The 12347-nt window shown below is 42.3% G+C and overlaps 1 protein-coding gene across 1 annotated transcript; it reads right to left on the bottom strand.

Annotated features, from left to right (window-relative positions):
- On the bottom strand, nt 1-12205 carry LOC119461432 (protein FAM8A1). The gene is made up of 5 exons (XM_037722730.2): nt 11822-12205; nt 11318-11438; nt 10224-10350; nt 7836-7987; nt 1-5709 (listed from the first exon to the last, which is right to left on the bottom strand). Exons 1-5 carry the CDS (start codon nt 12171-12173, stop codon nt 5559-5561), a joined length of 903 nt encoding a protein of 300 aa, XP_037578658.1. The 5' UTR covers nt 12174-12205; the 3' UTR covers nt 1-5558.
- Nucleotides 12206-12347: the final 142 nt, after the last annotated feature.

The following is a 12347-nucleotide window of genomic DNA, read 5'->3' as shown; positions in this document are numbered from 1 at the left end:
AACAAAAATGCGTTACACACAGGAGAAGTCTCCACATTTCCAGCTCTCAATTCAAGTGTTGGTAAACTCCACTCCACATAAAAGCATACTTGCAATGAAAGTGACAGTTCTGTTTCAACATGTAACATGTGCATTGCTGTCTTCCCGCAAATGCGATTACTTTTTCTCTCAAGCAATAAGCAATCTCACGCACTGTGCATGTTTCGCGAGTGTGCTGTGAAAAATAAAAGTTCACGGAGTATGTGACTTGTGTCTGTGATTGAAGAAAGCTGATAGAATCGTTGGATTTTACTAAGAGGGTCAGGAAGCACCCACAACATGGTACACTTGAATCTCCAGCAGTCTTTCATTCATTCTCTCACGCCGACCTTGTTACGTCTTGGAAGATGTTAAGTCATGTAGGAAGAAAATCATCAATGGTATACTTTCTTAACGAGGATGTTTGCAAGCACATCAACAAAATAAATAGCCTTGTGGGTGTCACAATAAGTACAGCATCGCGGATGTTGCATGCACTGCATAGGGCCCGGCATGACTTGTAATGATGGGGACAGGAGATACATTAGACACCAAAGAATGTGCAGCACTGCCAACACATTTCAGGGCCTGATGTAGGACTTGGAATTCAGAGCACCTATAACAAAACTGATACAGTGCCTGAGCTTTTTTTTTTTTTTAATTGCAAGTGTACCAATCAAAACCATGAAATGCACTGCTATATGCTCTCGCATTAATGCATTGGAGCTGAAGCTTTACCGACACTACATTAGACATTTACATTATATGCTTCTATAGTCATCAGATTTTCTACGTTGAAGCGAACTGTGAATAAAATATTTATAGGAAAACAAAGGTAGCACGGTGCAGGACATTGAGCAAGTTATGATATCAGGCTTTGCGCAGAATCTATAGCACAATTCAGTGAACTGCAAGTGTACTAACACTTCCACTTTTCTTTACAATTTTCTTAGTACATTTGTCGAGCACTTCTGTTATCAACTGACACTATTTTCGCAGTGTAGTGACCGTCGTAAAACGGCTCACTGCAAGCAAGTGCATGTGATCATCCAGAGCCAAATATTGCCATCACAACTGACAAGCTGATGCAGCTAAACAACCTCGAATGGAGCACCAAGGCTGGTCCGTGTGAATGCTGCCATGGCTAACTAAATTCCACACAAACTAAATGCCTTGACTTGCTACGCCACATAAGGTCAAACATCTCTCCTTGTTATTGGCTAGTTCCCTCTGAATTTTAGTTGTACAGTGCAGACGGCACAAGAACAAGGAAAATAAAGAAATCTCGACACGATTTCTCCTCGTGTCATCTGCGCTGCATAAAAACAATGTGGATCAATAAAAAGCCTCTTCTGATCGCAGATGGCAGAATGGTAAATGGCAAATAAGGATGGCAAATGAACTATTTGAATTTCAATGTATTAGCATAGTTCCTTCTGGTCATGTATGCGAGCCGTGACATACTTCTAACAAAGGTGTTTTTTTTTATGTCAATCCATCTCGTTATGCAATACTATGCCAGGTAATTATTACAGAACTTATTCCTGCGAACATAAATCTGAGCTCCTACATACACACTACCAGCAACGTCACAAGTTGGGCCAGAAAACATACTTTCGGTAACTGCGATGTCATTCTGAAGTTATTTCACGTCATGATATAGCGTACTGTTTACAACAAAATAAGCACAGAAAAGGCATTTGCACACCAAAAATTGCACAGCAAAAAATTTTGGGCAACTAGATCCACCATTCATAATCATTTCTTACCATGCCAGAATGTAGCATAAAATTTTTTTCTCGGACAACAAGGACCTTTGCACAGAAAACGTGCAGAGCTCATTTTGTGAATTTTTTTTTAATTTACACAATTATTTGAATCGCCTGCCGTCAATGTCGACACTCGCAATAATAGGGCGAAATGAAAATTTCCATGCAGACAATTTCTTGACATTCTTTTTCTACACAGCAAGTAGAAGAGCTTTAAGCTAGGACGTGTGTCGCTTGGTTAATAAATCACTTACTCTTATTATTGTTACAGTTGTATGTGAAATACTCTTTTTAAGCCCCTTACCAGAAGCAACTCGAGTATATCTGGGTGCCTGTGCACACCCCTCAGCGTACTTGAGTGAAACCTGTCACAAGTTCTGTTCACTCCGCACCTTTCCCAAGATAACTCAAGAACATGAAACTGCCATGTGATGGCTGGAAAGCCAAATTGAAAATGCAGGAGCAAGAAAGCCAGGATAAGATGGGTAGCCATATTTGAAGAAGAGTGTTCCTTTAGACATCGAACATGAGTTCTGGCAACTCTCCCATTGTTCCTTCACAAAGTTGATGGCAACAGCTCCCAAAGTTATCGGCTGCAATCACAGAAAATTTCTTTACCCAGGAATTCCGTGTCTGTGCTTGGAGGCAGCATGTCGCAGAGAACAAGTAAAATACCGAAAGCCCTGGGGAACACTACTGCACTCTCACGTGCATAACCCACCCATGCATAACACTCGCACCAATCACATTTCCAAGAAAAGCAGTTTTCAAAAAATCTGCCGGGACAATGACCAGCTCAACAAGGCTGCATGTGTATAAGCCTTACCAAGCAGAATCGTCATCACGAATCAAAGTACAAGAAACCATTTTGCTTTAGGTGTTTGGCCAACGCCGATTTCGTTGCCGTTTAGTCGTGGCAAAACCGCAACACAAAGCACATTTGCTGTGGGTTATTTACGTGAAAATGCGGTATTCACACGTACCTCTACGCAGAATGCCCGGTACTATGGCACATGAGGTTAAAAAAAAAATAAAATGCAGCTAGAGCTATGAAATACATCACCATTTTGTTCACAGAATTTATTTCTGCAGAGGATGCTGCAACATTGCACAACCATAATACTTCCAAGGCAGTCAGAGTGGAGGGAAAAATGCTTGCAGCAAACAACCAACACTGTGTTACAACATCAATGCCATACACACACACACACACCATTTAAAGCAAAGTCCGGCCCTCCAGACATGTTACAGTAGTGACAATGTACAACAGCAACCACTAACGAGTCCACTAAAAAGCATAAGTGAATGCCTTTAGTTAGTTTCAACTGAAAACTCTGAAATAGTCATATGCTACTAAGGAGAGGTATACAAGCAGAAAAGAGGGTGTTTTTGGTAACAATAGCTGCTTTCTGCAATGTAGGCGAGAGCTTTCCAGCTAATCTAAGGAAACGTTTTTGTGAGCAATGCTTGTGGCCTACTTTGCGAGACGCAGCTGCATGGCACTTTGGAGAGTCAAGAGAAATAGTAGATGCAGACACTAGTGAGCTATTGTTCTTGGTGGGATGCACACATTTCTGCGCATCTCATAGGGCCGCCACAACGACTTAAATAGTTGCGAACAGATCTCAACTTGCCGGAAGCAAGACGGCCAACGACTCACAATAATGAGCCAGCTGCTCAGATAAATATGCTTTGCTCTAGAAGGGGGTCAAAATATTTTTTTTTTCTGCCGGCATTCACTACAGACCCTTTTCACAATTGTCAGCCCAGCCTTCCCTCAAGGCACTTTGCCAAGCTAATGGCGGCGTAGACACATTTCAGATGAGCAGTGATACACATAGATGGGGTGCTTTAGGAGGAGAGATAAACCCACGTGGCTCCAGCAACAAAATCACGTGCGACAGCAAAGCAGTATCTTGCGGTGTGTTTTTACTTCAGCTTCGTCACGCTGCATCTCGGGTTTTTCACAGGATGATTGGAGATTTGATGCGACCAACAGTGGTCGAACGAGGGAGGCCTCAGCCCGGAGACAACATTTCGACAAATGGACTAGTCCTCATCAGAGCAACGACTACTTTCCTTGGCAACCTTTGTATCGATCACTCTCCATTTGTGCAAGTTAGAATGACTGAAAGTTGAGTAAGTAGGAAGGAATCCAGGTTACTGAAATTGCAAAGTGTACTCTAAAATTTGCAGACAGTATAGCTTTGTTCAGACGCAAGAGAGAAAATGTTTGCCTTTTGTCTCGGCATGGCATACCGGTAGCAGTAGTAACATGTGCGTAAGTTGGCCCTCTATTATCTTCTTGCACAAATAAGAGTTGTCATGCCTAAACAGCATCTTTCGCGAGTGCCTACATGAGTCCAGTATTGATGTGTCGTCACTGCCTTCCTTCCTTTGAGCATGTGCAGATAAGTTTCGAGTCTTCCTTCCTTTTCACCATTGTGCGACCTTCGAGTTAGTCAGCATTTCTATTGTCCTGTTTGTTCTTGCGTCTGTATTAGCACGCCTGGCTTTCAGTAACAGCTCCTGCACTTTCTTCCAAACAAAGGAGTGACATTTACTTCCTGGAAAAACGTGTGGCACACCCCTGAGTCTTTTTGTTGTCACAACTACTCACTTTTTGCACCTACTCCTCCTCTCACAGTAGGGAGATGAGGGGTAATAAAAAAAAGGGGGTGGGGGGGGGTAGTGAGCTTTGCCATCTTTAGGCACTGTGAACACAATCACACATGCCTAGATTGCACCTCAAAAGCAATAGCGATGATGAAAATAATTATGTTTAAAAAGTGCCTATATGTCTCGAGACACTTCTGAATGAACGTTTGCTGCAAGTTTACATACTGTGTTCATTTAATGATAATGCGTTTTTGTGAAAAGAGATGGAAAGTCCCGAGCGTTTGCTTCTGCTACCAGTATTAATCATGTAGCATTTCACTAATTTCATTGTTTGACAATTTTTTTTCATACATCAGGCATATTTTACAGCTGACTAGACATAAGCTTTTAAAGCTTGCTGGACATGTAATGGTCGATGTTCTCCTACCTGATGTTCCTTTAGAGAGTTCACGCATGAAGTCCATATTCTGCAAACTTGACAAGCTCGACTAAGAAAGGAATACTTTTAATCTGTTCTGCTGCAGTATGCTTTGAACAATTGCAAAAGTGCAAACAGTGTGAACATATCTGTATATAGCCTATGTATCCACCCCTTATCTAATACCTCTTTTATTGTGGGTCTTTAAGATAATAAACTGAAATGTGGCGAAACTAAATTTTTTAATGGACAGAATTAATTGGCACCTGAAGGGGATTTAAATGGTGGTAAGGAAAGCAGTTGTTGCCCTGACAGAGACAAGCCCCTTGTCAAAACATTGGCTCCAAGCTGAGACTTCGCTTGCCCGATCCCTGTTGGTCCCTTCATCTTATTTCATACTATGGCCCATTGCTGCCACTAGTTGCTTCAAAGTGTACTGTGGGGAATAGCACTTGTGAATTGGGAGAGGGGTCTACTGACCAAACTGATGACGAACAAATGTGAGCTAAAATATGCTGCACGTACATGCGAAGCACACATTCCCAAATGATGAGCCAACATTCTGGGTGTAAAAATAAACTGGGATCTTCTTCTTCTTCTCTTGTTCGCTGATTTATATATATGTATATGTACTATATGTAAACAACAAAGGCCAGAATGTGTTGTGCTAGCAAAGATGGTTCCTGCAAGCAGTGCATCATTGTCGAGTGAGCAGCATGGGGCGGCACATCATCTCAACGGTTCTGAGGAGGCAGCTCTTCAACGACGATGCAGTTGCAGAGGACGTCATAGGCTGCCCGGCCATGCTGAAAACAGAAGATTGTCAGGCAGGCGGGGAAAAGGAACGCCATCGTAAAGTTCTTGACGAAAGACCGAAGCAGAGCCCTGGAAAGAAATAATGAACACAAGAGTCTGAATCAGCAACCACATTTGCAAAAAATTTAGAGGGGGCACTAATGCAAAACACAAAATCAGTATATAGGTTGGTAAGGTAATCTTTCATAGCTTTATTTGCTTCTCTTTGCTGGAGATATGCAAAATACTGGAAGTAGGCTTTTCCACACCATTATGCTGGCCTACATGAGATGGCTAACCTCCGCTCACGGCACCAGTGAGCCGAAGGTAGGCTTGAAAAACAGTGAGGATGTAGTAAGGAAGTGGTGGTCGCTCGGATAACAACAGGGATAGCTACTAGGATAGCATCTAGGGCGATGTCCACCATCATGCTTGGGTCAAACAAGATGTGTGGGGAAGCACACTTGCAAAGGCTATCCTTGGCACACCATCGAGTATTCTATACTCTATTTCACACTTAGCTGGCAACATTGCGGAAATAGTATGGTCATACAAGTTCGGCTCCTTCCATTTTGCAGTACCGTTGTATTCGACTTGCGATGTTTTCTAATGAATAACCATTTCATGTGTCACAACTACGACTTGTGGATGCAAGGTTTCATGAAATCGCGTATTACTTGCTTGCCTTTATGATGCCTGTATGCAATGCACTATGTTTTAGCCGCAAGTGCAAATGGTGTGCTGTGACTGCTGATCGCAAAAACGTGTCACTCCGCCTGTTCAGTGGCAACTAGGTTCAGATCTGCAATGCCTCCCACGTAATAAGTATGTCATATTTTGCGACAAACAAGTATGACAGTTAATGTTACATCGAATTACATAACGTGTTTACCTAGGCTTTTGATACTTCTTGCTCGCAGATTAGAGCAGTGAGAGAAGTCTAGAGCGTTTGTAGAGTTGCCTATGAACGCAACGGAGTACAGCAGACGAATGGCTGCAGTAGGGTGGTCAACTGGGCAAGCTGCTAAGGTGTCACAGTAAAAAAATAAATGTGAACGGGACAGGGACATAAAGCGCTGGTCTTCCTTTCTTAATGTCCATCCCTTTCGAGATCATTTTCACTACGAGACCACTAGTTCTCTGCTTCACACATTACATGACCTGCCAAACTCTACTCCTCCTTCCTACTCTCAACTATAATATCCTCTTGCTCCACAATTCATACTGCCACCTTCCTGTTTCTTAACATTACAGATATCATTTTTCTATTCCATCGGCCTTTGCATGGGCCTCAAGTTCTTAAGTTCCTTCATTATACGACAGCTTCAGAACCATGTCATAGCACCGTCAAAATGCAACGACAACATACTGTTTGACAATAGCAGTAAGCTTTTGTTCAAAACTTGGGGATGCCTGGCCATGCCTGCGACCCATTTTGAATTTATGCAATGTTTTTACGTGAGTTTTCACTTATTTGGATTGTTTTCATGTCAGAATGGGCACCCATTACGGGCTTACTTTCGAATGCAACGTCTTTCTTCTTTAGTCAAAATGTTTAACTAGCCACGAAAAAACTTCAACAAAATCCATGACATTAAGTGGAGCTGTTGGGAGCACTACCAAATTCATGCTGAAGAATCCATGTAATCATCACATATTGACATTTTCGCCTAAAGATAACGATCATGAATGCATATTCATTTAAGGAACACTAAACAGAGAAACACCAAGTTAAACTAAATTTGTACATTACACTCCTAGGAGGATGGAAATGGCAGTCTTAGAACACGTACAGAGTTGGTAAAACAGTAAAGGCAGAAAAGAGAAAGATGGCTGGCGATGCCATCTTGAAATTCGAGCACTAGTGGCCTCTGACATCACTGAAATCCATGATGTTCACGCTGACATGCTGGTGCTCCAGTTTTTAGCGCTGAAAATAGTGAAGGCATACTACAACCTTTCCCTTTCCACTAGTAATAAAGACTTCCCACACTTAAACAGGACTCTGGAAAGTGTTCTTAACTATTCTAAACAGATTCATCCTTGCTTTTTAGTGTCCCTTTAAGTTCCTGTTTACATTAGAGTCTGCTTTGTTGTGTAACATACAAATTTTGTACAGTGCACATGTTTTCTAGGCATGCAGTAGAGTTCATATCAAGATCCCATGGTGTGAGGCTATATATAAAGAACAAGATAACCAATTATGTGTCACCTACCAGCCTAGTCCAATGTCCCCAGCCGGGTATACTCTGATGCGGCGCCCTCCAATCTCTTCTATGCTAGCGCATGAGACGACCTTCAGTCCAAAGACTCCCTTGCCTGGGGTCCGTCCTCCTGGGGAGTCAATACCCTTGTGCAGGCAGATGGTCTGCATGTGAAACGCACAATAATCTTGACATCTGAATAGTTAAGACAATTATACTTCAATACGTGATTCTTATGGTCACAGAATGAAGTTCCCTTAACTCTTTCTGGTCTCTTGATTCTTGCAGGAATCACAATATCTTACAAAAGATATCCGACATCAAGAAAACAAACATCAAAACTATTTTCAGAAATGCGAGCGTAGCAATGCTAATTGCATAGCTTGTCGACACTGTGCCACAGATAATTATGGCTCTCCCTGAAATTTCACAAATGTCTATGCATCGCGTGAGGTTAGGCCCTCGGCACTCTATTTTAGGAGCCTGCTGCTTCATGCATATAGCTTGCCTTGCGTGACCCAAAAATGGTCTTCAGGTAATCTGCAACCATATTTTAGACCATTACGATTGCAAACTTATAAATCTGAAGAACCACATGCTAAGTGCTTGCAACACATTAAGTTTTTGGCAATTGCTGAAAAATACTTTCGAGTTATTGCCAATAACTCCAGCGGCAACTTTTTCTTCACTTTTCCATGACTTTTTTTATCATTCAGATGCATGTAATGCAAAATGTTCAATTTATATGAAAAGTTCGGACCGGATGGAGCTAAGGAGAACTGATATGGCATTTCAAACTTGAACTTTCCTTCCCCTTTTTTTTTGCGTTACATGAAGGTCAAAACCCTTAACTCTAGAAAAAAATACTGGCAACCATCAGAACACCCTAAACAATTTCGTTTAAATACTGCAAGTCAGTCTCAGTACCAAGGATCAGTCATGATGTCATTAGACATTGACTTTCTACATTCCTGCTACCACTGCTACTGCCACGCGCCAGTGCAGCCAGGAAAAACGTGCACAAGAAACTTGCTTATATTCCTTTAAAAGGAGCTTCGTCATAATTAGCCTTACTGCTACATGTCAACATGCATTGCTCTGTCTTTGCTATGACGTCACAATAAATGTTGGTGACGCTAGGCCTGGCATTTCAAGAGCAACGTTATTGTATGCAATTTATTGATTGATTGCCTTTATAGAAACAGATGGCACCATGACCTTGCTGTTGGAGAGGGATAATGGAGGAGAGAAAGAAAAGCATAAAACTGTTTCCCAAACTTCATACTTGAGAGTGGATCCTTTTACATGTGAGACGCAAGTGGTGGAGATTCAAAAACGTAGAAAATACACACTAAAATAAAGTTCACACCTTTGGGCCGTATCTTGTCCCGAAACAATAACTGTTGTCTGTCTTTCTTGCATTTTCCTTTCTTGAAATCTCTGTGCCGGCTTACTTTCCTATTGAGAATGCTATGTCATGCTAATAAAGCACGTGCTGTTTATAACCTATAAGTACCAGGGATGCAGCATTAAAGAAAGGAATTGGCAGACAAGATAGATGACAAATATTTTGGGGGACAAGTTAAGAAGCTCAAAAGGCTCAATTTTTCTCAGAGTGTATGTGTAATTACTATTTTAGGCCTCCAAGTGACATTTAACTCACTTGCCACTGGGAACTTGGCAACAATGTAGCAAAGTGCGGCTTCTTCCTGCTGACTTTACTCATCTCCAAAATACACTCTACAGGTTGAACTCACGTCAACCACGGCTGTAAGCAGTTTCCCAATAAAAACGGTCTTGAAATTCTGTACCTTAAGAGCTCAAAAGCCATGCCACAGAAAAAAATATTCCCAATCGTTTGTAGGGTGTTGCTACATTTTTTAGCACTTTTAAACACTACAAGTTAAAAGTCTTTAAAAAGCCTTTAGTGCCCTAGGACTCCTCTTGGCAAAATTATCTACTGCAAGTGTATGTACAGTTTACATATCTCTCCATATCTAAAGCAACAGTATTTTTTGCAACCTCGCTATCCGACAGCAAGATGTTGGATAAGATGTGCAAAGCAGCTTTGACACATGCAAAAGAAATGGTGTAATACTGGCTCTGAAATAGGGCGTGAAAAAATTGGTGCATCCACAGGCCACATAGAACATGCAATATGACAACGATTTTACAACTATGTAACAGTTTGAAGCAAACTTTAGGAAGTAGCATTTGTGAAGTCAGAACATGCTATGTATAAAAGTGCAGCGAAATGCATTTGTAAGCAGCCTTTTTCATAGCAGTCATAACTTCACATAACAAACTCAGCAAAAAGAACAGAAGACTTTTCGAGCAGCACGAAAACCAAGTGAGCTTTCAGAAATTGATCAAAGTATTAATCAGAAGTAGAATAAATACCTCATAGAAGCAGACAAGTATCCGGTGGATAACTTCCAGGGCTACGATCTCTGAGGTGACCTCCAAGGCCAACTTATAGTTCAGGGTGTCCTCTCGAAGTAAGTCGAAATCGTATTTATCAAGATCTCTGCAAGGTACCAAAGCAAATCTATGTCAACAACACTTGACCCATCCAGTCCATTCCCAAGCAAAGTTCACTAATAAACTGACTGCTTTTACCAACGTAAACAAGTTGAAGCAAGTTAAAATCATCCCTACCAAGACCTCCGCGAAAGACTAGAAGAGATTATATAAGCACTACAAGAGAGTTTCATTCTTTCTGTTCATATTTTGGTCAATCCACTGTACTACCTTCATTGCTTTTACTGAGCTCACAAGTTGGAAAAGGTAGAAATCTTACTATTTGACATCTCTGCAGACGTACAATAAAAAACCAACATTACAAATACTTTTTAAGAAATCGGGGTTTAAGTGCCACATCCATGACATGATTATGAAGCATGCCGGATTAATTCTGACCAACTGGGGTTATTTAACGTGCACTAAAATGAACAAGCATTTTGCTAGACTCCCACATGTGCACGTAACCTGCATTTTTCTTTTTTTGCATGTCCTTATCATCATCAATCCCCTTTCCCACCCACAGGGTAGCCAGCCAGCTTATGACTGTGGCTAACCTGCCTGTATTTTTCTCTATTCCTCTTCATTTGTCCCTATGTGTAAATCTGGGACCCAAGGACGCAAGGCACGGCGGCATGAACAGCATTGCCTTTTAGCGTCTCTGCGTACCTGGGACAAATCCGCATAAATGCGAATAAAGTATTCGTATCTCGCCCCCTTAGAAATGCGTCCGCCGTGGCGGGGATTCGAACCCCCGACCACGCGCTTAGCAGAGCGACGCCATTGCCACTAAGCCACCACGGCGAGTTCTACAATTTGATTCAGCTTATTTTCAGGCCATTTCACTACGCAACCTTCGCTGCTTTTATCGAGTTAAACATATAGCACTCTACAACTCTGGAAGGGCAAATTGCCAATATAACTTTATCTGCAAACAAATTTCAAAACTTGCTCCCTATGCCAGTGACACTTACATGATGTCAAAAAAGTCGACGGCAATATACGTCACCAGCAACTTTACAAACAGCAAGATGAAGGAGTCCAGAACTTCTGCTGCGAATCGCTTCCACAGAGGTGGCAGCTTGAACTCGTGTCCTGAGCGATAAAACGGGTTCGTTTCACCGCGCGGCAAAGAAAACCAATGCAACAAACGCACACACGGCGGCATGCGTGACACAACTAACAACTCGAAAGACAGTGTGCGTGCAAAATGCACGGCCCAGGTCTCGCGCGTTTATTGTAAGCCGATGAGACTGTTTTAGCTTGGCGGACAGAAAGCTGGCCTCCAGCACAGGAAAGCGATCGAAGTCTTCGCACTAACCGAGCAATGTTCAGGTAGACCGGCAGGCAGGCAGCCGACTTTCAGCAAATGTAAACATTGGAAGACTCCAAGCAGTTCAGGAAGTAGTGTAGAGATCCACCGCGCGATCGAATTTTGGGCCGCAAAACAGCGTGACATGAGAGAAAACACTAGTTACCCAGTCTGGGTGGGGCGTTCGGTCGCTGCACTCTCTGTCCACCAACCAAATTTTGGTTTGCGATAAAAGTCCTCGGTAGGTTTCGATTGATGTCAACGGTCTCGTATGCGCTTCTGTTCTGGCTTGCCGCTTGGGCTGCGATGTATGGCAGTGCCGCCGTGAAACACTGCCAGTGGTAGCACTGCCACAGCCACTGGTTCAGCGCTGCGATGTATGCTTCCCGAGAAGCTTTCTGTGGGCTCCCTGGCGATGCTGCATCACTCGACTGTATTCCATCTCCTGCGCCGTTGGAAACACGCTCAGCGTTGCGTTGAGCTTTCTCATCGCGCTTCGAACCGCTGTTCTCAGCCATCACAACAGAATGGAACAGAAAACGTGGTGCGAGCAGCTCGCGCTTGCGAGCGAGAAGCTGAACGAGCCAAAAAAAAAATAATAATAATAATAATGCTGACAAAAACATAACTTATTATGTTTTATAAATATAAATCAACAGTTATTCAAATTTCTTTGTAGAAGTTATAATACA

The sequence above is a fragment of the Dermacentor silvarum genome, chromosome 8 (assembly GCF_013339745.2).
Source record: "Dermacentor silvarum isolate Dsil-2018 chromosome 8, BIME_Dsil_1.4, whole genome shotgun sequence".
In the NCBI taxonomy this organism is placed as follows: domain Eukaryota; kingdom Metazoa; phylum Arthropoda; class Arachnida; order Ixodida; family Ixodidae; genus Dermacentor; species Dermacentor silvarum.
This window is presented reverse-complemented; position numbering and strand designations above follow the sequence as displayed.

What these genes read in the sequence shown, in the direction of transcription:
- LOC119461432 (XM_037722730.2), bottom strand. Translation starts at nt 12,173, where the DNA reads ATGGCTGAGAACAGCGGTTCGAAGCGCGATGAGAAAGCTCAACGCAAC. An exon ending in GAACGCCCCACCCAGACTGG is followed by an intron (nt 11,439 to 11,821) that starts GTAACTAGTGTT and finishes TTTATCGCTCAG; the next exon opens with GACACGAGTTCAAGCTGCCA. An exon ending in GTCGACTTTTTTGACATCAT is followed by an intron (nt 10,351 to 11,317) that starts GTAAGTGTCACT and finishes GGTACCTTGCAG; the next exon opens with AGATCTTGATAAATACGATT.